Consider the following 25,025-nt stretch of genomic DNA (forward strand, 5'->3'; position numbering starts at 1 on the left):
GACAGAAGCGCTAGGAACAAAACTTGGCACGAACCTGTGCAAAACCTCTTGGGACCCCCCGACCGACCGACCGACCGGCCACTTTGAGGGGTCATAACTTTGCACCCAGAAACCCATTTTCAATTTTGAAAGCGGATTCGTGATTTTCTCCTTGAGCTCTATCCATTTGAGGCATGGGGTCTGTTTCGGAAGATTCTACCCCCCCCCTGCACCGCCCATTCCCACGCCCTCGCCCGTGCGTCCATGGATTCACCAACTACTGGACCCCCGGAACCGAACCCTTTTATGCACGCCCTTTATGATGTCTGGTTGATGCGCAGTCCTTAGGTTCCGGGCATGTGACCAGGCGACAGCACCAGACACACACAGACACACTGCGACGCCACGCAGGGCAGGCAAAACGGGCCGCTGTGCGTGCTAGGGGCTGCACCCACGGGCTGCACCGTTGAGTATGTGCATGATAGGGGGCCATTTATCATGGCTGAGGAGGCTTTTGTAGAATACAGGGCCGTCTGTGGCATTGATTGGGCTACAGAGGCTTCCTGCGCGTCAGCCTGTCCTGATACCCGTGCTCAGTGTGGCCGGCTCAGCGTCATACTCGAAAGATTTAAGGCACACGTCCGGGGCGTGACGGGTCCATAGCCCATGCACCTGGTCTACCATTATGCTAGGAGAAGCATCTTGGACAGGGCGCACGCGTGGGGCGCACGAGTAAGGATATTCCTGCCTATTGTCATCACCGGGGACGAGGGAAATCGCGGGGCGGGGGCAGGGCTCCTATCTTAATGTCTCCAGACATTTTCCGGCTCTTTTGGCCGTTTCCTAGACATTCCTCCCGGGGGCTGGGGCGAGACACTGTTGGCCCGGGTTTGGGGCGGGTTTTGTCCGAATTACTTTGGAGAGGCCCTCAAACCGCCATGTGCCCAGACGAAAGTTGGCGGCCACGCGGCCGTTTTTGTCTGGAGCTAGACCCCCAAAACAAGATACGACCCCTGGGCGGGGGGCAGGGGGGGGGGGGCAGACACCCCGCCCCTGCCGCGTGTCACTGCAATGGCGTCCGTTAGCACCTGAGAGTCCACACCTCCAAAAAGGCAATTCCTTACGACCTTTCAGACTTTGCTGCAAATTGAAACTCACAGCTCGGCCTGTCTCGCTACAACTCGAGGCCCAGCTTCAGGAACGTTGACTGCAGCACTCTGCGCCTATGTTGCCTACGTTCCATTAAATGCAAAAACGAACTTACTTTCAATGGCTTTTAGATTAGGAAGGGGTGTTCGGGACCGGCTCTGAGGGGCGAGCAGCAGCAAACAGCCAGGGCGCGGCGCTCACAGCGTTTTGCGCGCTGAGGAGGGCTCGCCGTAAACCATGAACAACTACCAGTAAGCTGGATTGGGGCTGTTAGCGCAGGGGGCTTGCAGCACCACAATGCGAAAGGCGCGATCGCTTGAAGGCGTCGCCCAAGCGCTCTCTGACCGCGGACTGTATTTCCGGTATACAGTATTTACGAGAAGATTGGCTTTGGGAAGGCGTCGACGTGCTACAAGGGGCGGAAGAAGAAGACTATCAGCTATTATGCTATTAAGTCGGTGGACAAAACCCAGAAGGCGCGAGTGCTGCAGGAGGTGCGTGGGGCGGGCACCTAAGGTGTCGTGACAGGGCTTCAGACCGCAGCTGTCCATCATCGTGTGCATGTCTTGGAACAGGTGCGCACTATGCACGCGTTGGACCACCGCAACATCCTCAAGTTCTACGCCTGGTGAGTTCGTTGCGCTTCTGGCAACCCTAGGTAGCTGGATGCCGCGACAGCAGCGCCTGGTCAGGCGTTCGTGCTTGTGGGATGCGGGAAGGGGTTGCTGAGGTTATGGTCTGGCCGTCCGCCAACGAGACGGCGGTCGCGGAGGCGATGTTCGGCAGGATGGGACCTACCGAGTGTCGCCTCTGGGCGGCTGCGCCGCTGCATGATGCAACGTGGGGGCAGCTGCAGCGGCCTGCCCTTGGGCGTGTGCAGACCTCCCACCTGATGCGCACACGCATGGACCTGCAGGTATGAGACGACCAACCACCTATGGCTCATCCTGGAGTACTGCGTGGGAGGCGACCTCATGTCGCTGTTGCGGCAGGACGTGCGCCTGCCTGAGAGCTCTGTGCACGACTTTGCTCGCGACCTGGTCACCGCGCTGCAATACCTACACAGCAAGGAGATTATCTACTGCGACGTGAGTGCGGCAAAGCAGTTCGCTGTCGACGTTGTGCAACCTTTCGTTATGCATGGTCCAAGCGGTGACACGGGGTTCTCATCACGGGTTGGGACTTTCCTAAGCCAGGCACGCCACCATGCACCCGTCCTCACCTGACTGTCCCCGCGCAGTTGAAGCCCTCCAACATTCTCCTGGATGAGAATGGGCGCATGAAGCTTGGCGGGTTTGGCCTGTCGCGCCGCCTGGCCGATATCAACAAGAAGCCGCTGCAGGCGCTGCCGCAGGTCTGGATGTGGGAGACAGGGGTGGAACGACAGGGGGGTGCATGCGCGAGAGGATGTTGCAGAGTATGCAGCCCCATGACCTGCACAGACGTTCGAAACTGTGGCCATTGGGTTGGCTGCAACATGCAACCCGCAGGCCATGCGCGGCACGCCCTGCTACATGGCCCCGGAGCTGTTCTCGGAGGGTGCCACCCACTCCACCGCCTCCGACCTGTGGGCGGTGGGCTGCGTGCTGTACGAGTGCTCCATGGGCCGCCCGCCCTTCCTCAACTCCTCGCTGAACCAGCTCATCCACGAAATCCTGAACAACGAGCCGCAGCCTATTACAGGTGGGGCGTTCGGGACCATGAGTTAGGACTGGCGCAGGGAAGGCGCACGCGGATATGCATTGGCAGTCATTCGCAGGTGTGCGGCACGGGGCTGGTCTTACGAAAGCTCTGCGTTGCCCTCTTCCCAGATGCCCTCTCCGCGACTGTCCCCTAATCTGCCGTTTGACCGGCTCCGGCCACGGCATGTGTGCAGGCGCGAGCGCGGAATACCAGGAAATGATCTCGCGCCTGCTGGACAAGAACCCCGCCACGCGCATCAAGTGGAGGGTGAGGATGGCCCAGTGGGGAGGGGGACCGCAGCCAAGGCCGGTGCTCTGCGAATGTACCGATTGGGGCATTTGCCAAGTTCGCGGTGGCGGCGTGATGAGCACGCATTTGGGGCTTGCCGTCGCAGGAGCTGTGTGCGCACCCGTTCTGGCAAGTGCGGCTGCCGACGCTGGACCTGCCTCCGGAGCCGGCGCTGGAGGCGTTCATTGCGCGCTACAACCTGGCGCCCACTGTGGAGGAAATGAGGCAGTCCACGCGCGACGGGCTCAAAGTGAGGGCGCTGGGCAGTAATAGCTGCTTTGGGCAGGGTAGCGCCCAACAGCAGCAGTTGTCTTTTGCCTCTCCCCTGTACGCTGGCAAGCCCCCACCGTTGCGTCCTACTTTGCCCGGGCTCCATGTCGCCGCCGCTGACCTTGCCACGCGTCCCACCGCGCAGCTGGACAAGGGCCGCGTGATGCGGCAGAGCGTGGACATCACGCGCCTGTCGCGCATCGCACAGCACAACCTGGAGCGCGAGGGCGAGGGCGCCGACTACAGCAGCGCCGTGGGCGGCGCGCCGGCGGCGGAGGCGCAGGCGGGCGACATCCGAATCGACTCGGCGGACGCGGAGCTGGACTTTGAGGAGAACCGCGAGGAGGGTGAGCCGGTCCGCGGTGTGGTGGTGGAAAATGGGAATGCCTAGATTGCAGCGCTCGAGCAGCATGCGTCGGTAGTTATGTATCGTAAACTTTTCTGCGCGTCTGCCATTGCTTGGCCAGCCATGTGTGCTGACGGCGCCCCCTTGTACCGGTACACGCTGCTGCAGCCGTGGATGAGGAGACGCCGGTCTCTCCGGCACCCAGTGATGATGGCATGGTGATCGACCAGGGCTCGGGCACCCCGCTGTCGGATGGCGGCCGCATGATCAGCGCCACCGCCAATGACGCCATGATGGCGCGCGCTGCGGCGCACCAGGGGGCGCACGGCGCGCACAACGCGCCCGCCACGGCGCGGCGCGGCGCCGCAGACGGCCCGTCGGCTAGCAGCATGGGCCCCTCGGCGGCGGGGGCGCGGCCGGTGACGCGCGGGGAAGACCGGTCCGCGGCTGCAGCGGGGGCGAGCGGCCGTGCCGCGGAGGCGGAGGCAGCTGCTACGGCAGCGGCTGCGGGCGCGTCGGCCATGGACGACGACCTTCTGGTGGAGACGGGGCCCATGGTGACGGACCGGGACTCGGCATCGCTGGAGGAGCTGATCTGGCACCCCTCGGACACGGCAGTCAAGCCCATCGTGGCGAATCGCCGAATAGGTGCGTGGTGCGGCTGTTGGCGGACGGGCGCGGATATGCTTGGAGGGTGTGGGACCGGGTCCACAGCTTACAGGGTGCCGCGGGCAATGGTATGATGCGTGCGGGCGGCGCAAGCTTATGCTTTCGTCCGTTCTCTGCAGAGCGATTGCCGGACCCGCGCTTCGACGCTGCCAGCCTGCCTTTTAAGCCGTGGAGCCTGCCGGAGATGCTCAATGCCAACCAGGCTGACCTGGAGGCCTTCCTCACACACATCTACCGCGCCATCGCCAGCGCCGCGCCGCTCAAGGTGCGCAAGTCGCGGGGCACGTGCGCGCTGGGCTGCGCTTCAATGGCAGTGTGTGCGCAAGTCCGAATGCAGTAGAAGACAAACATTTACACTCTTTCTTTGACGGACGTGCACCCTGCAGGACAAGGTGAATGTGCTCAGCTACTTTGAGACGCTGTGTGTGGACACCAACGCCGCCAACGTCCTCATCAACAGCTCCCTCACCATCCTTTTCATCCGCATGCTGCGCAACGCACGTGCCCCCACGCTACGTATCCGCCTCGCCAGCGTGCTCGGTGAGCTGAGCATGCGGGTGAACGCCACAGCATAGCCACGCCAGCCACCTCGCGTGCTTGCATCGCTGTCCATATGCTGCGCGCCTTATTACACGGCATTCAGACTGTGCCTCTCCTGGCCCACCTGCACCTGGTGCCTTACTGTCTGCACAGGCCTGCTGGTACGGCACGCGACATACATTGCGGAGGAGCTGGCGAGCACGGGCGTGGTGGAGGTGCTCAGTGAGGCGCTAAAGGTGGGGCTCCGGTTGCTCTGGAGTGTTCCAGGGCGTGAGCTCAGTCGCAACATGGCGACGGGTTGACGGAGCAAGATGCGCTGCAAAGCTAGGACATTCAGCGCACCTGTCCCGCCCAGCAACACGCATGCATGCTCTTGGCGCTGTCTGTCTAACACATGCATGCGTTGACACGTATGTTGCAGGATAAGAACGAGCGCGTGCGGCGGCGCGTGATCGCCACGCTGGGCGAGCTGCTGTTCTACATCGCCACGCAGCAGCAGGACAACGCGGCGGCGGCGGCGGGCAACGGCGGCGCGCCGCCGGCTGACCCTACCGTGGTGTGGGGCATCTCCAGCAACACTTACGCGCAGGTGAGAGCCGCAGCTCGCGACGGCGATGCGTGGGCGGATGGGGAAGTCCCGCGCACTAAGTACCCGCAGCCGTATCAAACAGCACGATAGTGGGTGCTAGCCGTACGAAAGCGCACGTCGTGGCCGAGCTGGATCAAAACCAACTGCCAGAGCTAGCTTTAGAGCCATGTGTCACACCCCTGCGCGTTGCCACCGCCACCACACCGTTCCCTGGTCCAGGTGATGCGGCTGCTGAAGGACAAGGAGGATGAGGTGGCGGCGCACTACGCGGTGAAGACGGTGGAGAACATCTGCAGCCAGGGCGGCGAGTGGGCGCAGCGCTTCGCCACGCAGGACGTGGTGCTCAGCCTGGTGCAGCTCATCAACGCCACGGGACGCAGCGAGCAGCTGCGAGCCACTGCCGCGTCCACACTGGCGCGCCTGCTCAGGTGCGCACGGCACCCGCGCCACCCAACGCGCCATGTCGTTCCTGCCCCTCGGCAAGCGCTCTGCCAGGCTGAGCGCGGCAGTTCAGTATTGCTGTTTTGTTACCGACGCACTCCCCGCCTGCTGCTTTGGCCCCCCGCTCACCGCAATGACCCCTGCCGACCACAGGCACAGCCCGACGCTGGTGGCGCACACCGTGGATAAGTACGGCATCCGCCTCTTTGTGGGCTGCCTACTCGAAGGCACCGCCGCCTCGCCCTCCTCCGCCGGCGGCACCAGCGGCGGCGCCGGCAGCGGCGCGGGCGGTGCCAGCGCCAAGGTGCAGACCGCCGCGCTGAACCTGATCAACCTGACGCTGGCGCAGCCGGACCTGTCCACGCGTGCTCGGGCCTCGCTGGCGGAGGAGCGCGGGCTGCTGCCGGGGCTGATCGCGCTGATGGACCACTCCATGCCGCTGCTGCGGGCCAAGGCGGTGGTCACGGTCATGCTCCTGAGCAGGTGAAATGGGAAGGGTGCTGCGACGACGGCGACGAGGAGGTGGCATTGTGCACTGGGTGTGGTGGCTGGGGGTTTGGGGATGCCGGCGGGTTTCCATGTATTCATACAGAGGGGCGTGGTGTATGAAATGCTTGGTGCTTGGACCTGAGGTTTGTTTATTGATTCGGTTTGTCGGCTGTTCGCGCGCAGGCTGTCTCCGCGCTGGCTGCTGGAGGCGTGCAAGGCCAAGCTCATCCCCGCTGTGGAGCGCCTCACGCGCGACAAGGACGACTACCAGGTACGGAGGTGTGGAAATTTTAGAGAAACGCTTGGGAGCTGTACTGCCTCTGCTGCCGCAAGTAATGAGAGAGCCTTGACACTGCGCGACGTTGTTTTGGGAATTGGGATACCAGTACTCATCCTTGGTTTGACCACGGAATCTTTTCAATCACACGCAGAGCCGCGCGCTGGCTGCGCTCCGGGCAGAGGCTGCGCGCCTCACGCCCGCCATCTGCGCGTCCATCACCGAAGAGCTGGGTGGCCGTGGCAGCGCTGGAGGCGTGCGCCGCAACTCCGGCATCGCCGGCGCGCGGCCGGCGCCCGCCAAGTCGCCACTGGCGCTCTTCCCGGTCATGCTCCACCTGCTGACCAGCCCCTACTTCCGCAGCGCGGTGGTGTCGGGGCAGTTGGTGGCGGATCTGGCCAGCTGGCTCAGCATCACGGCGGGCCCGGCGGCGGGCGGCGCCATCGGCGGCGGCGCGGGCGGCTCACTGACGTCGTCCGCCAACTCGTCAGGCGCAGCGCTTTTGGCGGAATTTAAGACCACGCTCATGCACGTGCTCGAGGTGGGGCAAGTGGACCTGGTTGCTTTCGTGTGGCGGCCTACCTTCATCCTGACCGGGACGGTTGGGCCCAACATTGCCTGTCTTTGCGCACGCCTTAGTTGCCATGTTGCATTCCACTGCCAACGCGGCACACCCACCGCTTGCCAGCTACCACTCACCGGCACAACCACCCCTTGCTACACACCTGTGCAGGCGCTGTGCCAGCAGGGCGAGCTGGTGCTGCAGCACTACGCCGGCGTGCTCAACACGCTGCTGCCGGCGCTGTGCGGCGTGGTCAGCGCGGAGGCTGAGGGCGGCGACACGCGCTTCTTCTGCCTGCGCATGGTGTCGGACGTGCTGCAGACGCTGCTGCTGGACGAGGAGCTGTACGGCAGCGCGGCGCAACGCGCCGAGGGCAGCGCGGCGGGCGGGAACGTGGGCGTGGCGGCGGCGGCCATTGACTGCGTGCTGCGCTCGCACATCCTGCCGCTGGTGCCGCGGCTTCTGAGGGACGAGGACCCCATGCCGTTGTACGCTCTCAAGGTAGGGGGCTGCGCCGCCGCATGCACCATTCGTGGAGCATACCTCTGGACGCGCAATGCAACACCGTGCGTATCGCCCATCACATCCACGCCTAGCTTTCCTCCATGCGCCATAGTATCGATCGCATGTTGCCAGCTGACTGTGTTGTGTAACATATGTTCTTGTGGCCGCTCCCGCGCCGGGCGCAGCTGCTGGGCGGGCTGCTGGAGATCAACCTGTCCTACGTGGCGGACGTGGAGGCCATGGGCCTGGCGGCGCAGTTCTTCGAGTTCCTGTCGCTGGAGCACTCCAACAACAACGTGCACAACATCCGGTTGTGCCGCCAGATCATCGCCGCCGGCTCCATGCCCGTCGCGCAGCTGGTGCAGCTGCAGGTTGCGGAGAAGGTGCGTGCCTACGTGGTGGCTGTGGCGGCGGCGTGTATCCATGCCTCCAGCTTATCCCTTTTGTGCATAACGTTTGAAGTGGGCACCAGTGGCACATATTACGAGTTCAGCGTGTGGTACCGTATGTACGGTAGTGTCAGCTCGTGTTCGAAGAAAGGCGCGGATCAAATGCGGGTGCTTAACCCTATGCCGCGGCTCCCCTTCCGACCATTCAGGTGGCTGCGGTGCTGGAGTACGCGACCAACAACGCCGTGGAGCCCTTCCTGGAGCCGGTGCTGGAGCTGGTCAACACCATACTGCAGCGGGACGCGCTGGAGGTGGGTGCAGACAGCTGGGGATGGCTGGGGATGGGGGCGGGAGGTGGGGAAGGGCGGGATGCGACGGGTTGGTGCGGGGCGGGAGGCGAAGCGCGCACGGGGCTCCCGTTGGGCTTGCCTTACGCCGCCGGCTTGCTCTTACCCAGCCGCACCTTCCCCCTCACCCGACACCCATCACACACTGACACGCGCACACCTTCCGGTCGCAGGTGTCTCAGAACCGCTCCGACGGCGCGCTGGCCGCCGTGTTCCTGGAGCAGGCGGGCGTGCTGCTGGACAACTGCGCCCATCCTGACCTGCCCGTGTCCTCCTCCGCCGCCAGCGCCACCTCCAGCCTGGTGGCGCTGTTCCCGCAGCAGTGCGCACCCTGGCTGCTGGCGCCAGAGAACGCCACAGCGCTGGCGACCGTGCTGGCGGGGCAGCACATGCTGCAGCAGCCGGGGCAGCAGCCCGGCAACTCGGCTGCGGCGGTGCCGCCGTCGCTGGCGCAGCCGCTCCTCGAGGCGGTGGCCACAGCCCTGGAGGTGAGTGCGTGCGCTGTTCGGGTTCGGTGCTGGGATACCGTAGGCCAGCCAACCTGTGCTCATGTGCAAGGTTAGCACGCGACTGTCTACGCGAGGGCTTCATGCGGACCGAGCACTCATGGGTGATGTGGATATGCCGCAGGTGCCGGGTGCGGCCGCGCCGTCGGAGGAGCTGGTGCAGCTGTACGAGTCGGTGCGGCAGTCGGCGTCGGCGTCGGCGGACGCGGGCGTGCGCAGCCTGGCGGCGGAGGTGGCGGGCTCGCTGGGGGCGGTCATGCACTGATGGCGTATGAAGGTGTTTGCTTGGTGGCGATGGCGGGTAGCTAAGGGTCGAGGATGCGTGCGACTGGTTGTAGAAGCCGTGCGTGCGTGGCTGGGCCTTCAGCCTGGGCATGCTCCATAGGGTTGCGCGCTGGGATATCGCACCGGTACGGTATGATGATGGGGTGGAGGCCAAGGTCCTGAAGATGGGTGAGTGGACAGGCGTGACGTTGATATGAGCAACTGTGCATGCAGAGCGATACCAGCGTGGTGTGCTGGTATCTTGCTTTCATGGAGTGGATTACCGTAGTGTGGACAAGCGCGACTTGATTGTCGGCTGCATGGACCCACGTCAAGCGGGCTAGGATAGATGGAGGTTGTAGCTCACGAGTCACGACCCATGCCTTGGCAAGGAAGTGCATACTGACTGGCCCTCTAAATCAAGCTGTATCCTGATGTCATTTGCTGGTTTACCTGTTAGTAACGCCTGAGCTTGCCTCAAAGTCTCCGAGCTACTGGTGCAGGCGAACACCCGCTGCTGCAGGGTGGCTACGTACGGTTGGCTGGGGGGAGGCCGGGCACCTCTTATTGGGCCTGCCATGTTGATCTATTCCGGAAATAAGTAGCCCTGGCATGGCGGAACCCGGTGGCACTGTCGAGTTCCTGCTGGCTCTGTTATTACTCCCGCCTTGCTTCCACAAGTGCAGGTCGACGAAGGGCCGCAGCTGTCTCGCTCGCTCGGTACGGCGCCGCGCCCATGACCTGCGTCACGGCTGCGTGGAAGTGCATCGGTGTCGGTGTGCATGTGTCTTAGTCAGTGTGGGCGCAGGTGGTGGTGTGCGTATGTCAGTATGTGTGATGAAAGCACACAAGGGGAACTTGTAGCTACGGGGGTGTCTGTCCATCCCCTGACGTGCCCCTGTGGCCGCTAGATCAGGCCCGGGGCTGAGGGGCTTGATGATTTGCGTGGACATGACACATACATACACCTGTAGTCAACCTTTCCAGTACGCCTTTAGTGGTAGCTGCCGGACCTACCTCAACAGCTAGGGCATTCATCCCTTCCAATTCTGTGGTGATAATGGCAGGAATGGACTGACGCAGAAGCTGAAGAGCATTGAGGCCTTTTGGGGCTGAGCCCCCCATCCAGGAACACCCGTGCGCGCGACTATACCTCACGAGTGTGACGTTGCGGTACGTGTGTGTGTGTGTGTGTGAGGGTGTGTGTGTGTGTGCGTGTGTGTTATTTTGTCACTACGACCATCTGCTGCCGGTTTGTGCCTAGCTCAGGCTGTCCGCTGATACTATGTCGCGTAACACGAGGCGCTCCCGCATGACTGCTGTTGCTGGCTGGCGCCGTGCAACTAGCTGAGCTGAGAGGCCCCTGATACGCAGCAGAGTGTGGATGGAGAGGGCATCGCATCGGACCGAGTGGACTGCCGTCGCAGTCCTTCGCTGTAGGGGTTATGTTTCACCCGCTACTCGACGTCAAATGTGCTAGGCTTGACTGCCGCTGAACACGCCCGGCCTCCTCGCGGTCACAGGTGATCAGTCGAGGTCACAGACACATTAGCCATACATGTACTGTAGTGCCAATCTGGAGTTGACGAGTGTTGCGGTACTAATGCGTACGTAATGAGTATCAGCGGACAGCGCTGATACTAGGCGTCACTGTCAGCTAAGTGCGCCCCAACAACCGTACGGCAAGTCTCATGCTCGCCAAGTAACGCACACGCACACCAACCCTAGCCTACACACGTCAACCTGTGGCCTGCACTGACCCGTACGCCCTGTGACGGCGACATGCACTGCCGGCAGATTGACTTGACAATTTGTGTGTATGTGTCGGGTGCACTGGTCAGGTCGCACGCACGCCTGGTCATCAGCAGCACAGGTGTAGTAGTGGCGCCTTACCTGACGTCCGTAGGGTGTGCACTGCGCAAGGAGCAACTCGGAGCTTTCGAAGGATTTCGAGCGGCAGGGCTGAAGCTCCGATGGAAAGGAGGGGCGGGCATTTCGTGCCAAGGCACCTAGTCACCTAGGCTAACGGGCTAGCAGTAGATGGAGTTAAGAGGTATAGTCGAACATACATGCCTAACTTCGTTGCACAAAGTGGGTTTCCTGGCGTTATATAGGGCCAACCTGGGCCAACCGGCGCGCGGCCCGCGCCACCGATATTTATCCGCCTGTGCTGCTGGCTGGTACTGCCCGCCGCTGCGGCGACCGGCGAACTGTAAACCTTTGGGCCTAGCGAGCCTACTTGAACGCCTTCGTTGTATCCCACGGCTGTATCATTCAACATATCAAGCACTGGCCTGCTGCGCCGCGCACGTGCTCTTGAACTCCAAACCGCCGCTGCTGCGTGAGGCCAGAGTAGGAAGGTGACACAAGGCGATGCCAAACATCTGTAAATTATATTTGTAAAGATAGCCGAACCACGGCAAACTAAGCCCCTAGGGGTTTACGGCTAGGGTTCCATGGGTGCCAGTTAGGGACTTGCCCTCACCGCCAAGATTCCCTTGCTCTGCGGCTGCCGCCCCTTGCCACGTAAACATGATATTTTAGCGCGTACCTTCTACATAGCTCAGTCGACTTACCGGCCAGGGCATTTCACGACGCGCGGCCGAGCGATTGCACGTTAGTTTGCCGGCCAAGAGCCGCCAGGAGCCCGCTAACTCATAAATAGTCCAATGGATATACATTTACACTGATGCTCGTCATTATCCAGTGAGCACTAGGAGCGCCAAAGCGGCGCGAAACAGAAGCAGGAGGCGTGGCGCCTGCTTTCAAAGCCTGTGGATATGATGCAATGCGTCTAAATATTGATAGCACGCAAAGTACAAATTATCAACTGTGGTGGTGTCTCGCCTTGCTTTGTGAGCGAGAGCAAGCTGCCCGCGCACGTCGACTCTTTTTGCCCAGTGTGTGCATTTAGCGAAGCAAGGAACACAGGCACGCTTGTACTTCGCTAGCAGAGCGGGCTAGCGGCCTGGCGAGGGCGAAACGGACTTGGAAATGGACTGTGAACTTACAGGAGGTGAGTTGGGCATATTTAATTGCTGATGTTCTACTGTCTTCTGTAGATTTGAGCTGCGGCGTGCAGATCGTTGGTCACGGAAGGCGCGTGTTTATTTCAGCGCTCTCCACCCTGCGCTTTGCAGCAGATAATGGCAAATGTAATCTGGAAGCTCCCGATCTCTGTCCTGCTTAATCCCCCTGAGGCAGTAGGCTAGGAAGCGCAGTCCTGTCGCTAATGCTATGTCGTGTTTTTGCAGACGCCCTCGCGCCGAGACCTCAAGGCACTCAGGGCGTCCGCTTTCTTGACTCCATGATCAGATATCCGTCCTTCATGGTGTGTATGCCGACAAAAGGCGCGGTCCGGACAGCGACTCAAGCTGACGCGTGAATGTGTGCGCTCGGATTGCCCGCCCGTTCTGAAATTGGCGTGTTCATTCATTGCAGGACACGGGCGATACATTTGACAGCATTGCTGCTGGCCTGCCCATGCTTGACTTTGGCGGTGAGGCGGCTGCTGCGAAAGCAAGATGCGCTAGCCGAGTCCCACGTGCGCGTGGTCGTTACCCTATGGCACCCAAACGATCGTTACGATCGCTGTTACCTAGGTCGTAGATCGTTACCCCTCCGGCATCGTTACGATCTCGCTACGATCTGCTTACCATCTTAACCAGCCATGGTAACAGCCTCGTCACGGTCTACAAGGCACACCAGTAACCATCACTTTGAGGCCCGTTACATGGCAGCCTTGTGCTTTGCTGAAGGCCTACATCAGTACTAAAGTAAGAACTATGTAGTCCTACCGCTACTCCACATGCTAGCCATCTGTCAAGGCTTGATAGCACGACAAGTGCAGATGCTCATGCAACACTTATGCAACACTACCGCAAGTCCATACGTACATGCAACAATACGCCAAGTCCCTATCGTCTGCGTGTGAACGTGCAACTAGCCACTGGCAGCAACCACTTGCATGTCTGCTGGGCACAACATCTCCGACCCACCACCTTGACGCCCGCCGCCACCACAGCTACCATGCCAACTATGCCACTGGCGCCGCCGCGCCTGCCTCCATCTTTAGCACCAGACAGCTGGTGTCAAGCTGGCTCCTGTAGTTTTGCTTCCACCGGCAGCGCCTGCATGCACGCGTGCACACACATAGACACACCCAGTTAATTGTCTGCCACAAGGTGGGCAGGTGCCAATGCATGTCAAGGCCAGCCATGGACAGAGTGCTTGGCAGTGCACGGGGCCTACCACACAAGGCGCGTCTGTGTGCACATGTGCATGTGTGTGCGCCTACACGTGTCACGGACACTCACCGTTGATGAGCACAATGCTGGAGGTGTAGGGGCAGTCCAGCCAACCGTACGGTCCAGAGGGGACAGAGGGGTTGGGCAGCAAGCTGTGGCGGGGCAGGGTGTGTGCGTGTGGAGGGGAGGGGTGGTATGTGAGACACAAGGCACCGTGGCAAGGGAGCCATAAAAACACCTTACAGCGAGCGCTAGTAAGGGAGGCAGCAGACAGTCACTAGTTGAAGGCGCAACCCAACACAGCGCGAGAAGTTGAACCATGCACACTGGCTTGCTAGGTACCACTAGGTTCAACGCATCCCATCGTCATTCAACCTGCGGACTAACCTGCGGACTATGGCGTGCGGGGCGAGGGTGATGTTGACAGAACGCGATGTTGAATGGCGTTGTTGACGCCGGCGACCGAGACTTCTCGGTCGGACATTTGAAGCGCAGCTGATAGATCATGAGGCATAGTCGTTTCTCTCACGTAATAGCTGGCTGCAGCTGACGTGTGAGCAGCGTCGCCAAGCCGGTCAACGAGCGGTCAGCAGCGTGAGGGCTCGCGTCCCAAGCCAGCCAAGCAGCGTCTGCCGCCAGCTCTTGTTCTACTGACATTTGAGCTACCATAAATTTGTGTTTACGAAGAGAAGTAGCGAGGGCGAGAGAGCAAACGGGGGGAGAGGAACAGAAGTGCAGCGGCACCGGCATGAAGTGCAGTGTATCAGTATATGTATGGTACTATATCAGTATATGTATAGTAGTATCAGGGGCCGCTCTATGCAGCTTATTAAGTCAGGCCCGCGAGAACCCCATGCAGGAACCCTGTTACCCGTCGCAAAGGCCCCGTTACCCCTTGCTTAGGGTCGTTACCACGCCCAAGGGCCTGTGTCACAATGTCACACAGTCGGCCTACAGCCCCCATACTTCCTCGTTCGCGAGCGCAACGACTACATAAGTTTAAGGCTTCACATATTAGACTGTTTTAACACAAACTGTCACTACAATACGCACTTTGCAGACTAGAATGTCGGCATGTTCACTTGCCAGCGACGAAAGGCACTCCGCCCAGTCCGCAATGTGCGCATGTATGACAAGTAGCTAAGAGGTGACCACAGCACCGCTCGGCTTGCGTCCTGGGCGTGCCACGCCGTGCGGGCCCGAAACAATCGTTACCCCCTGTTCGGGGATCGTCACCCCCGTTTTTGGATCGTTACCACCATTTGGGTGCCATAGGGTTAGGTTGTAAGCGTACCTAAGATTGCCAGTGTTGATCTCACTGTTGTGCGACAGTGGTGATCGCATTATTGTACGTAGACGCCCAGTACCCACTTACTTACCCCAGCCGCTCAGTACGTAGCCAACCGCCCTGGTCGGGCTGTGCCGGTTTCTTGCGTTTCCGCGTTTCAGGCGGCGCGCTTGATGAGGTGCTCCGGGCTCATATGCCACGGCTTCCGGAGGAAGTGGAGGTGGAGGAGGGAGCGGTTGTGCCGGAGGAGCAGGTGAGAGGCAGCCATCAGCCAGCAGAGGGTAGGGGTTTCTGCAGAGCCAAAGCAACCTGCGCATGTCAAACCGTCGGCAGAGGTAGGGAGGTCATATATATGGGGGCATCGCACAGCGTTTAAGCCAGGGCAATGCGCGCCATGTGAGCCCGGTGAGTAGCCGGCCGGGTTTCTTGCTCAAGGCCCGTACGGTAACCCAAATTATGTTTGCCGGGGTTCGACTATCTATCTGCTGTGATGACCGCCGTGCGTGCACACTTGGCTGCTGTGGCTCGGTTTTTTTGGGAGGATCAGCTAGCTGGGCGTGCATGCTGGGCAGGGCTCCTATCTTAATGTCTCCAGACATTAATCGGCCATTTTGGCCGTTTCCTAGACATTCCTCCCGGGGGCTAATGTCTGAGGTGAGACTTTGTTGGCCCGGGTTTATTTGGGGCGGGTTTTGTCCGAATTCCTATGGAGAAGCCCCCAAACCGCCTTGTGCCCAGACAAAAGACGGCGGGCATCCGGCCGTTTTTGTCTGGAGCCAGACATCACCCCGAAAACAAGATACGACCCCTGATGCTGGGTCATCCACCTTACAGCATATATTTACAAGCAAGGTTCAATCCGCCCTGATTTGACACTCACAGCCTTGCTCAAGCCTCCATCGATCGGTCTTGACACACAGACAAGCTTTTCTAGAGCCTTGCTCTGTTCGCTCTTACGCAAAGCATCTAGCATCAGCTCTGCACAACAACCTACACCTGCAACACGGACAGCATGTATGACGCTTGACAGTACGCGGGGCTTGATTTGTGCGCACGTAGTTGCCCAGCCACATGCATTCCGTACATACATCCGTCAGCTAGCGGCACACAAGTACTCGATGCTCGATCACAACAAACTCTCAGCAGTTGCTGTCGCGCGCGCCTCTTACTGAATCCCTTCGTTCTCCCTTCATATCGCAGCTGATGGCCCTGGGCAGCGCGGACTTTATGCTTAACTCCTTTCCCGACGTCAGGATGGGGGACGACGGCGGCACCAGCGTGGACGGCTGCAGCAGCGGCACCACCGCCTGGCTCGCCGCTATGCAGCAGCAGCAACAACAACAACAGCAGCAGCGGCAGCCAGCACCAGCCACGGCGCCGCCAGCCGAGGACGCGCCGGTGGAGAGCGCGCACGCCGCATCTGCTGACGCAGCGGCGACGGCCATGGCCAGTGGGGATTGCCAGCGCGCTGCCGCCTCCTTGGTGCCGCCATCGCAGCAGCCGCAGCAGCCCCAGCCCATGACACTGGCGGTGAACAGCAGGGCTCGCCGGCCCGGCATCCTCTCGCTCGTCGCTGGCAGTGTGGTTGGCAACAGGGTTTCGTCAGACGCCTCCGCTCACGTGGTCTCCACCACACCGACAGCAGCATTTACAACCCCTCAAGGCGCACAGCCGCAGGCCGCCGGGCAAGCCCTACAGCAGGCGGCAGTGCCAGCGTCGGATTCGGCTGTCAGCACCGTTGCTGTCGCCAGCAGCGCGGATGGTAACGGCGCCTTGCCTCCTGGCGTGATGGTCAACATATCGGTCCGCTCAACCGAGTGGCTACGTGTGCCGGATCGGTGGGGCCTGCCGACGCCCGCAGAGGTGGTGGCGGCGGCCGCCGGGGCCGCCGCAGCCGGGGCGTCACAAGCGGGCGACTTCTCGGCCCACCCGAAAATCCCTATGAGCTGGCTATTCTGCGGCCGTGGTGCACACAGCATCTCCGACCCCGTGGCTCTCCCCGCCGTGCAGCAGGCGGCTGTGGCGGCGGCCGCCGGGGCCGCAGCAGCAGCACACGCTGCCGCCGCTGCTGTGCGCGCCGCTGCTGCCGCGGCCGCAGACACCGAAGCCGCCGCCAGGGCGGAGGGCGGCGGCGCCTGTTCGCCCGACGCCGACGGCGTGCTCGCCGCGCGCCGCGCCTCATCCACCGCGGCGTTTCAGCAGCTGCAGCCGGCCCTTCGACTGCCGCACTCCTCCATCCCGCAACTGCCGGCGGTCGCTGAAGGACTGCTGCTGCCGCCGCCGCCGCTAGCGGATGCCCCCGCCGCCGCCCCCGCAGGCAACGGCCGAGGCCATGGTCACAGCGAGCACGACGCCATGCTCTCCACTGGGCCTCTCCCTGACGATGAGTTGCTGAGTGCGTGGGATGACGACTGGGGTCCGATGGTGCCGCCGGCGGGGGCGGCAGCGCGGCTACCGCCGGTCGACCGTGGACTGCTGCGCGGTCTGAGCCCCTGGTCGGCGGCCGAGGCAGAGCTGGAGGCAGTCGCGGTCGGCCACCTGCTGGCGCCGCTGCCGCCACTGGCGTGCCTGCAGACACACATGCAGCAGCCGCAAGGCGGCAACGGCGGCGCGGCGGCGGGCACCCGCCGCGCGGAGGCCGCGGCGGCCGGCGCTCGCACGTCCATCAATGCTCCTCCTGCCGACGGCGCGCGCGTGCGCAGCAGCACCAGGAGTGCCAGCCGCAACGCCGCGGCCGGCGCGCAGCTGGCGGCAGCATCCGCGGGCGCCAAGACGGCCGCTGGCGGCGCGGCTGGCGGGCCTCACGCTCGCGCCTACTCCCCTTTCGCCGCTGTTACGGACTCTACCGGTGCCGCCGACGCGGTAGCCGCATCGGCGCCGCCGGTCGCCAGCGGAGCCGCCAGTGACGGCGCCGCCTTGGACCAACGCACCGGCAGCAGCGCCCTGGCAGCCTCGCCCGCCACCGCCACGGCCGCCGCCATCCTCCGCACGCAGTCGCTTAACCTCGAGCCACTGGAGCCGCTGCCGCAACTGCCCCTGCTGGAGGAGGTGCACACCGCCTTCTGCGCCGGCGGCAGCGGCGGCGGCGCCGACGGCGTCGATGACATGTTTTTCGAAGCGGCGGCAGCGGCCGCCGCGGCCGCGGCTGCCGCCGCCATCACCATTAGCGCCTCGCCCTTCTCAGCTGCCGCCGCTGGCGCTGGGCTCAGGATGGACGCGGCGGCGGACAGTGCCGCCTTTGCCCTGCTGACGGCGTCCGGTCGAGGCGTGGGCAGTGGCTTTGGTGCTCCAGGCTCGCGCCAGTATGCCTCGGCCGACGACATGGTGAACCTGCTGGCGTGCTTCGCACGGTCCGACAGCGGCGTCGACATGGCAACACAGCTGCAGGTGCAGCAGCAGGAGGCGCCGGTTGCGCGCATGCAACATGTGCCGCTCTCGTTCAGCAACGTCATCCCTGACGGCGGCTCGGCACACATGGTTCCGAGCTTCGCTGCTGGCGAGGGCGAAAGCATGGCCGCAGCCATGGCCGGGCCTAGGCCGGTGTCGCCGCAGGCAGCAGGCGTGGCGGCAGTGGCCGCGGCGGCGGCGGCCATGCTGTCACCGGCACCGCCACTGCTGACAGTGGGGCAGCAGCAGCCGGGGCCTACTGAGCTGATTCCGGTGCGCAGCGCGGTGCGGGCGCGCGGCAGCCACGCGGGCCACCCAGCAGGGGCTGCTGCTGTCGACCTGCGCCAGGGCCTTCCCGACCTCGGCGCTGGTGCTGGTGCCGGCGCCGAGCCCCCCGCAGCAGCAGACGTCGCTCCCGCCACCCGCCTGCTGTCGGGCCGCCAGCACCCCGTCTGTTGCTGGCCACAGCCGCTCGCTGCTGCTGTTGTAGGCACTGGCGCCGGCACCGCTGCCGAGCGGCCGCCGAGCGCAGGCATGTCCTTTGGCGGCTATGGCATTGACGGCAACGACGACGATGACTCGCCGGTAGAGGGTCACTTGGAGGCGCTGGCAGCAGCCGCGCCCACTGGCAACAACAGCCAGCGCACGTCGGTCACCATGATCGACGCCTTTGACGTGGTGAGCTGCTGATTGTTTTCGTCATGTGTGGGTACCGTGTTCCATTTTTCGTTGTTTTGCTGATTCGGGGCGTAGAAACCCCGGCCTATAGCCTTTACCATTGGCAGTGCTTTGATGATGAGGAGTGACCGCTTCGGCAGGGCTTTGTACATATATACAGGCAGGGGCGGGCAGGAGCTGGGAGTAGCTAACCGCTCAAGGACTGGCCCTCCATTGAACCGGGATTTGTTGCAGTATTTTGACTTCGACGTGCAACCCATTCCCTGCGTGCAACAGCTCACAAGCATGGAGCGAATCAAGACGCTTCAAATCGAGCCGCCGCATGCCGCGCCCGCCCAGCACCACGACAACGAGGCGCCCCCGCACGCAACCGTCGCCGCCACCGCTGCCTGCTGCCCCAAGCCCGCCGAGCTGCTGCATACCGACGGCCAGCACCACACCGGAGCACACCTGCAGCAGCTGCAGCTGCCGCAGCACGCAAGGCTTACAAGGCTGTCTGCACCAGATTTCTTCGCGGATGCACCGCACGCAGCCGCCGCCACGCACTTTGGCGCCGTCAGCATTGCCGGCGCCGTCGCCAGCGTCACTGCAGCCGACGCCTGCCCCTCCTCCAACAGCGCGCCTCTCCCCTGCTTTGCCCTGGGCTCAGGCATGGTGGATTTCCTCGCTCCGCCCACCGGCTTGACAGGCGATGGCGCCGCCGCAGCCGCAGGCATTGCTTGGGCCTTGCAGCAGGCGGCCCGCAGCAGCTATGACGGCGGCAGCCACGTCCCGTACCCGCACCCGTACGCACAACAGCAGGCACGGATGCACGTCAGCGGTGCAGGCACCATCACCGGCTCCGCGCCCTCCACGTGTGCAGCCTACGGCCTCGCTGACTCGCTCGTGCCCACCGCCACACGTGCAGCGTCAGCCACCCCCGGCGATATTACCTTCAACGGGGGTGTGGTGGACGACGTGCGCCAGCTGTGCCAGCCGCTGCAGCTGTTCGCGGGACTGGATCCCGCGGGCCTCATTCCGGAGCTGCAATACCAGCAGCACCTGCACCAGCACCAGCATCAAGCGGACGGGACGACCGCCAGCGCGCCCGCCGTGATCAGCGTCGCCCGGAAGCGTCAGCAGCACCAGCACCAGCAGCACCAACAGCAGCAGCGCCAGCAGCACCAGCACCAACAGCAGCACCAGCACCAGCACCAACAGCAGGCGCCTGGGCTGGTGAGGCTGCTGTCCGGCACCATGATGCACGCCGGGGTGCCCCGCCAGCAGCAGCAGCAGCAGCAGGGCTCGGCCGCCTCCGCAGGAGGAGCGGCAGCTGCTGCAGCGGCCGCGCCGCCGCCGCCGCTGGCTGCAGTTCGGGTCAAGGTGGAGGTCGCCGCGGAAGAGGGTGGCGCGCCTGGCCCGGTGCGGCAGCAGCCGCTGCGTGCCGCGCAGGCGCAGGCGCAGGCACTGGCGCTCGTGGTGAAGCTGGAGCAGCAGCAGGCAGCAGAGGAGCACATCGACGTACTGCTGCTGGGTGTGCCGCAGCAGGAGCGCCGCCGCCGCCTGCCGCATGACGACGACGCGGACCGCGACTACGTGTGCAGCGAGGGCGAGGGCGAGCAGGCCGCGGCCGAGCGGGGCGATGTGGACGACGTGGACGACGAGGGCGAGGCGGGCGGTGCTGGGCGCAAGAAGAAGCAAGGCGGCGGCGGTGGCAGGGGCTCCGCCGCCGGGCTCGGCGCCGCCCGCGCCAAGGGCAAAGCCGCCAAGGGCAGGGCCAGCTCGGCCACCGGCTCTCCGGCGCACAAGGGCAAGCGCAACGGCGGCGGCCCGGGCAAGGCGGCCCAGGCGCGCGCCAAGGCGCAGGTGGCTGTGGAGTGGCCGGTGGGGCTGCAGGCGGAGCCTGCCGCCGCCGCTCAGGACTACGAGGCCGCGGGCGGCAGCGGGGGTGGCGGCGGCGGAGAGCTGGAGGCGCGCAGCCGCCAGGTGACCCTGGCCGACCTGAAGCTGGTGAGAAGTGCGTGGAGGCGTGTGTGCGTGTGTGTGTGTGCCAAGTGCGTATATTCGCCCGGTGTGTGCATGCGTGTAATGTGGCCTTGTGTGGATGCGACCACGTTGGCGGCGGCGCCAGGGGACTGCGAACCTGCCCAGATTGACCGCGTGCTAGCACATGACCACGCATCATAAATACCAACTGGACTGTTTCATGACGTGCCTCTGACAATGCCTGCCTATCTAACACGATCGCACTCCAATGTTCATGACACAAACAGTACTATGAATCGCCCATCAAGTCCGCCTCCAAGGCGCTCGGCTTCAGCCTGTCGTGCTTCAAGAAGCTCTGCCGCCGCCTTGGTGTGCCGCGATGGCCCGCGCGCAAGCTTCTGTGCCTCAAGAAGATGCGCGACGCCCTGCGGGCGGCGGGCAGCGACTGCGGCGGCCGCGGCAGCAGCATCGACTCCGAGATTAGCGCAGAAGAGCGCGAGCGACTGCTGGAGCGAGTCAAGGTGAATGCGGGTGCCATTGGGCATGTGGTTGGGTAGGGATGCAGAGGAGAAAGATGAGGGGGCGCAGATGGGTGTGCGGCACGGTAGGGGGCCTGGCGGGCGTGCGAGCGTTGCTACCCGGTTGGGTGCCCAAAACCATTGGACCAAAACCATGCCTGCCAGGCTACGTGTTGAGGTGCTGGGGGCCAAATCCAAGCCTTGTATTTGTGGGCCGGTGAACGCCGAGGTGGCCGTTTTTCGCAGTAGGAAGACCGCCTAAACCGGCTCGCAGAAAGTTACACGCGAGCGGCAAAAGGTTACCAGACAACAAAACCCCCAACCCCCCATTCCCGAATCCCTTGCCTGCCGTCCCGCCCGCAGCTCAACATAGCCGAGATCTACGACAACCCCGACACCCCGATGTACGGCGAGTTCACACGCGTACGGCACCTGCAATACAAGAGCCGTACCACGGTGCGCCGCAAGGCGGAGAGCAGCGCCCAGGCGGCTGGTGGCGGTGTGGCGAAGCGCCAGGGCTGGCGCGAATGCTACTCGCTCGGTGCCGACGACAGCACGAGTGAGGGGGAGGCGGAGGTGGAGGACGATGTGGAGGACGAGGAGCAGGTGGAGGAGAGCGATGGCCCTATGTCTGCCGTTTGACCCTCCACGCGTCATGCATGGACGCGGCGGAAGGGCTTTCCTTCCCGCCCCGCCTGCTGGGCTCCACAGTCCTCGGCAACGACGCGCCTGCCGCTGCACCAATGTGTACGGTGACTAATTGACTAATTTATCATGTATATAACCCGCCGTGATGTACGCCCGGTGACCGGGAGCCGTGGGTGTGGTGCGGCTGCTGTGGCGGCGGCGGAGCAGCAGGACAGGCAGCGGGAGCAGCGGTGTGCGGGGACGGGTGGGGCGACTTTGCGAAAGGGACGACCAGACAGACTGGCTGCTCAAAAGAAATTACTGGTGCTAGATTGCTCAAGAAACAAACGATGCCGAAACGTATGTACTCAGCTGGCGCAACACCGCCAGTGGAATAATGAGGGGTGGAGGTCGTTCGGCTTCCGGCACCCAAGGGTGGAAATGGAAAGTCTTGCTCGCAGGGAATCTTAGCAGCAGGCTAGCTAGAGCTATGTTCGCGTGCACATGTCTGGTGTGGGAGAGATTGAGATTGGGAGGAAGTTGTGCACGGAGGACAATGTGTGTGTTTTGTTCTCCGGCCGCGTCGCCGTGCTTCTCACTGCGCATTCAGCGCATTGCAAAGTGGGCAGGCAAACTTCTTTGCTTTGATGAAGGAGTGATGCGGTGCCCCGTTGTGTTGGCGCACGCAGGGCCGCTTTGCATAGAAATTGTAGAGTAGAGGCGTGGATGTTGCGCGCGTTCGTGTGCGCGCGCAAGCGAAACTTCATGCACAATTGATACGTGGCACAGCCGGCATGTAGGGCCAGTAGGCACTTAGCTCCTGTCACCAAGAGGCACCGCCCGGCCCATGCTTGGGCTGGGGCACTGAACCATTGATAGCCATTCAAGTGGAGAAGAGATTCACGAATGAAGAGTGAGAAAGCGATGCAGAACGGAGTACACTGGCCCGGTTTCAGAGGCTCCAGAGATGGTGTTTGCTTGGGCCTGAGTATGCCGGTCAGAGACTCGGAGATAGAGTCAGAGACTCGGAGACTGAGTTAGAATGGTCTGCAGCAACGCGGGTGGCTTAGATTCTTATGATGACCGATGAGTCGCTGGGTAGCGGCTGTGTGGTCGTGACTGGGGAGGGACACAGCAGGCCCAAGCTGAGGCGCCCCCACGTGTAGCGCCCCATACTATTGTTTTGCGATCGGATAGTTTGTCAAGTTGTATGGTGAAGGTTTGTGAAATTCAAACGTGCACTGGGCTAGACTTGATGGTCGTCGTGGCGGGATTTGCTCCGCCATAACATGCCAAGCGCTGAATTCAACGTGACTGCGTTTGCCTTCGCTTGGGCTTGAGCTCCCAGGAGGACTGATGGTACCTGCGGTATGTTGTGTTGTGTCGTGGGCATGGAGACCATAAGCTCTGCTAACCATAGGCGTTGTCAGGCAGGCTCGAAACTGATGATGTTTTGGGGGCAGACGACACTGAAACCTGAATGTATGGCGTTCAAGGTCGGCTGTCACATATCCGTGCGTAGCCACACAGGTGGACCACCTAGGATGCGCCTTCACATGGGTACCGTCATTCGCGAGGTGGATGGGCCACGAGGTGCTAGCTGCTCACTGAGGGGCGCACGGGGTTTGTGTCGATCAAGGTGGCGTCCGTGCATTCATGTTTTTTCCGCGCTGAAATGAGCAAGTTTGGATGCTTTTGCAGTGGGTTTGGAAGCGTATCATATAATGGTATTCTGTGGGGATTAGTTTCAGGTAGTATCGGCTTCTGGTGGAGATTTTGGGGAGCGGTGACAGCGAGCGGGCTGGGGTACTGTGGCGGGGCTGTGGCGTGGCTGTGGCCAAATGCTCCCTTGTGACAAACAGAGACGTTTGGAGTCGTGTGGGCGCCGCAAATACACATTTGCGGTGTGATTGGTGTAGCTGCAATGGGTTGTGGTGGGAGGCGAGATGGACGCAACGGGAGGAGGAAGAGCAGAAGTAAGTAATAGCGCCCAGGGGCGCCGTAGACTGAAGACGTGGTAGACACTAGTGATGGAGATGGGAGAATGGGGGAGATGGTAAATGTGGGATGGGTGATCTGCCGACCTCACCGTTTGGGGGTCAGCCTGGTGCGGTTGGTGTGGCGGCTTGCCAGACGAGTAACGGTATATAGCGATTACGGGACATGGCGGGGGTAACTAGTATGTGAAATGTACGTCTTTGCGCACTGGGCCTGCGCGCCGTGCGACTGGGCTGCGCTGGCGGTGGCCCGTGTGCTCGGCTCCGTAGCTGCGAGCGACCGGTCGACTGCTCTTCGCAAACTGGCACTTGTGCATACCGTATGCACGCAAGCCATGTCGTGTGCTATGTTATGCTGAGGGAACGCTGCTGCCAGGTTGGCAAGCATGCAATCTCCGCCAGTGCACCGGCTGCGGATATTTTGATGTGCTGTACAGGCATGTGCGTCCTAAGCAGATGCCGGTTGCAGCAAGGCCTGGACCGAAACGCATGCTTTGCCATGATTGTCCTTTGTGGTGGGAGGTTCCGCGGGTATGGCAGGTAGTAAACCGCATACCGTAGTATGCTGGACCTTTTTGTGCAGGGGGCTGCGCGATAGGAGCGCACGGTTTTTGCTTCTTGAATACGCGAGCACCTGTGTGTGTTGGAGGTCACGGGAGAAGCAGGAGCACGCAGGACAGTGTGAGCGGTTTTGGTTTGTGTACGAGTCGCCTGTGCAGCTGGAGCACTTGACCTACCGTGCTCAGTCGACTCCAATTTACACATGGCTGTGATGACAATGATGGAATGATGGTGGGGGGCTGTTGTTGTCTGCACGTGTTTGAAGTACAAATACGGCTATGATGAGAAGCGGGTACAGGAAGAACCTCGGTTGTGTTTGGTGTGGCAGCCTGGCAGAGATCCAAGGTATGAAGCAATGTGGTACATGCTCACGCTTAGTGGGAGCACTGGTACTAGCAGCAGAAGCGGCGGTAAACGGGGGTGATAATAATTTATGAGTGGCTAAACTAAATCGCGTGAAAGATG

At 62.3% G+C, this 25,025-nt stretch overlaps 2 protein-coding genes across 2 annotated transcripts; both read left to right on the forward strand.

The window, feature by feature from the left end:
* Positions 1-1,094: 1,094 nt before the first annotated feature.
* On the forward strand, positions 1,095-11,356 carry CHLRE_14g612000v5 (uncharacterized protein). The gene is made up of 23 exons (XM_043070005.1): positions 1,095-1,379; positions 1,499-1,622; positions 1,704-1,756; positions 2,045-2,216; positions 2,369-2,482; positions 2,619-2,811; positions 3,005-3,078; positions 3,206-3,349; positions 3,515-3,716; positions 3,884-4,363; positions 4,504-4,649; positions 4,771-4,924; positions 5,078-5,160; positions 5,346-5,513; positions 5,733-5,941; positions 6,108-6,437; positions 6,627-6,714; positions 6,875-7,261; positions 7,454-7,783; positions 7,972-8,169; positions 8,385-8,486; positions 8,696-9,010; positions 9,153-11,356. The coding sequence occupies exons 1-23, from the start codon at positions 1,366-1,368 to the stop codon at positions 9,291-9,293; spliced, it is 4,221 nt and encodes a 1,406-aa protein (XP_042916678.1). The 5' UTR covers positions 1,095-1,365; the 3' UTR covers positions 9,294-11,356.
* A 3,098-nt stretch (positions 11,357-14,454) lies between these two features.
* On the forward strand, positions 14,455-25,016 carry CHLRE_14g612100v5 (uncharacterized protein). Its single transcript, XM_043070006.1, has 6 exons — positions 14,455-14,686; positions 14,989-15,080; positions 16,028-18,892; positions 19,169-20,881; positions 21,145-21,378; positions 21,739-25,016. Exons 2-6 carry the CDS (start codon positions 15,021-15,023, stop codon positions 22,015-22,017), a joined length of 5,151 nt encoding a protein of 1,716 aa, XP_042916679.1. The 5' UTR covers positions 14,455-14,686; positions 14,989-15,020; the 3' UTR covers positions 22,018-25,016.
* The last annotated feature ends 9 nt before the right edge of the window (positions 25,017-25,025 follow it).

This window comes from Chlamydomonas reinhardtii, chromosome 14 (genome assembly GCF_000002595.2).
Source record: "Chlamydomonas reinhardtii strain CC-503 cw92 mt+ chromosome 14, whole genome shotgun sequence".
Classification (NCBI taxonomy): domain Eukaryota; kingdom Viridiplantae; phylum Chlorophyta; class Chlorophyceae; order Chlamydomonadales; family Chlamydomonadaceae; genus Chlamydomonas; species Chlamydomonas reinhardtii.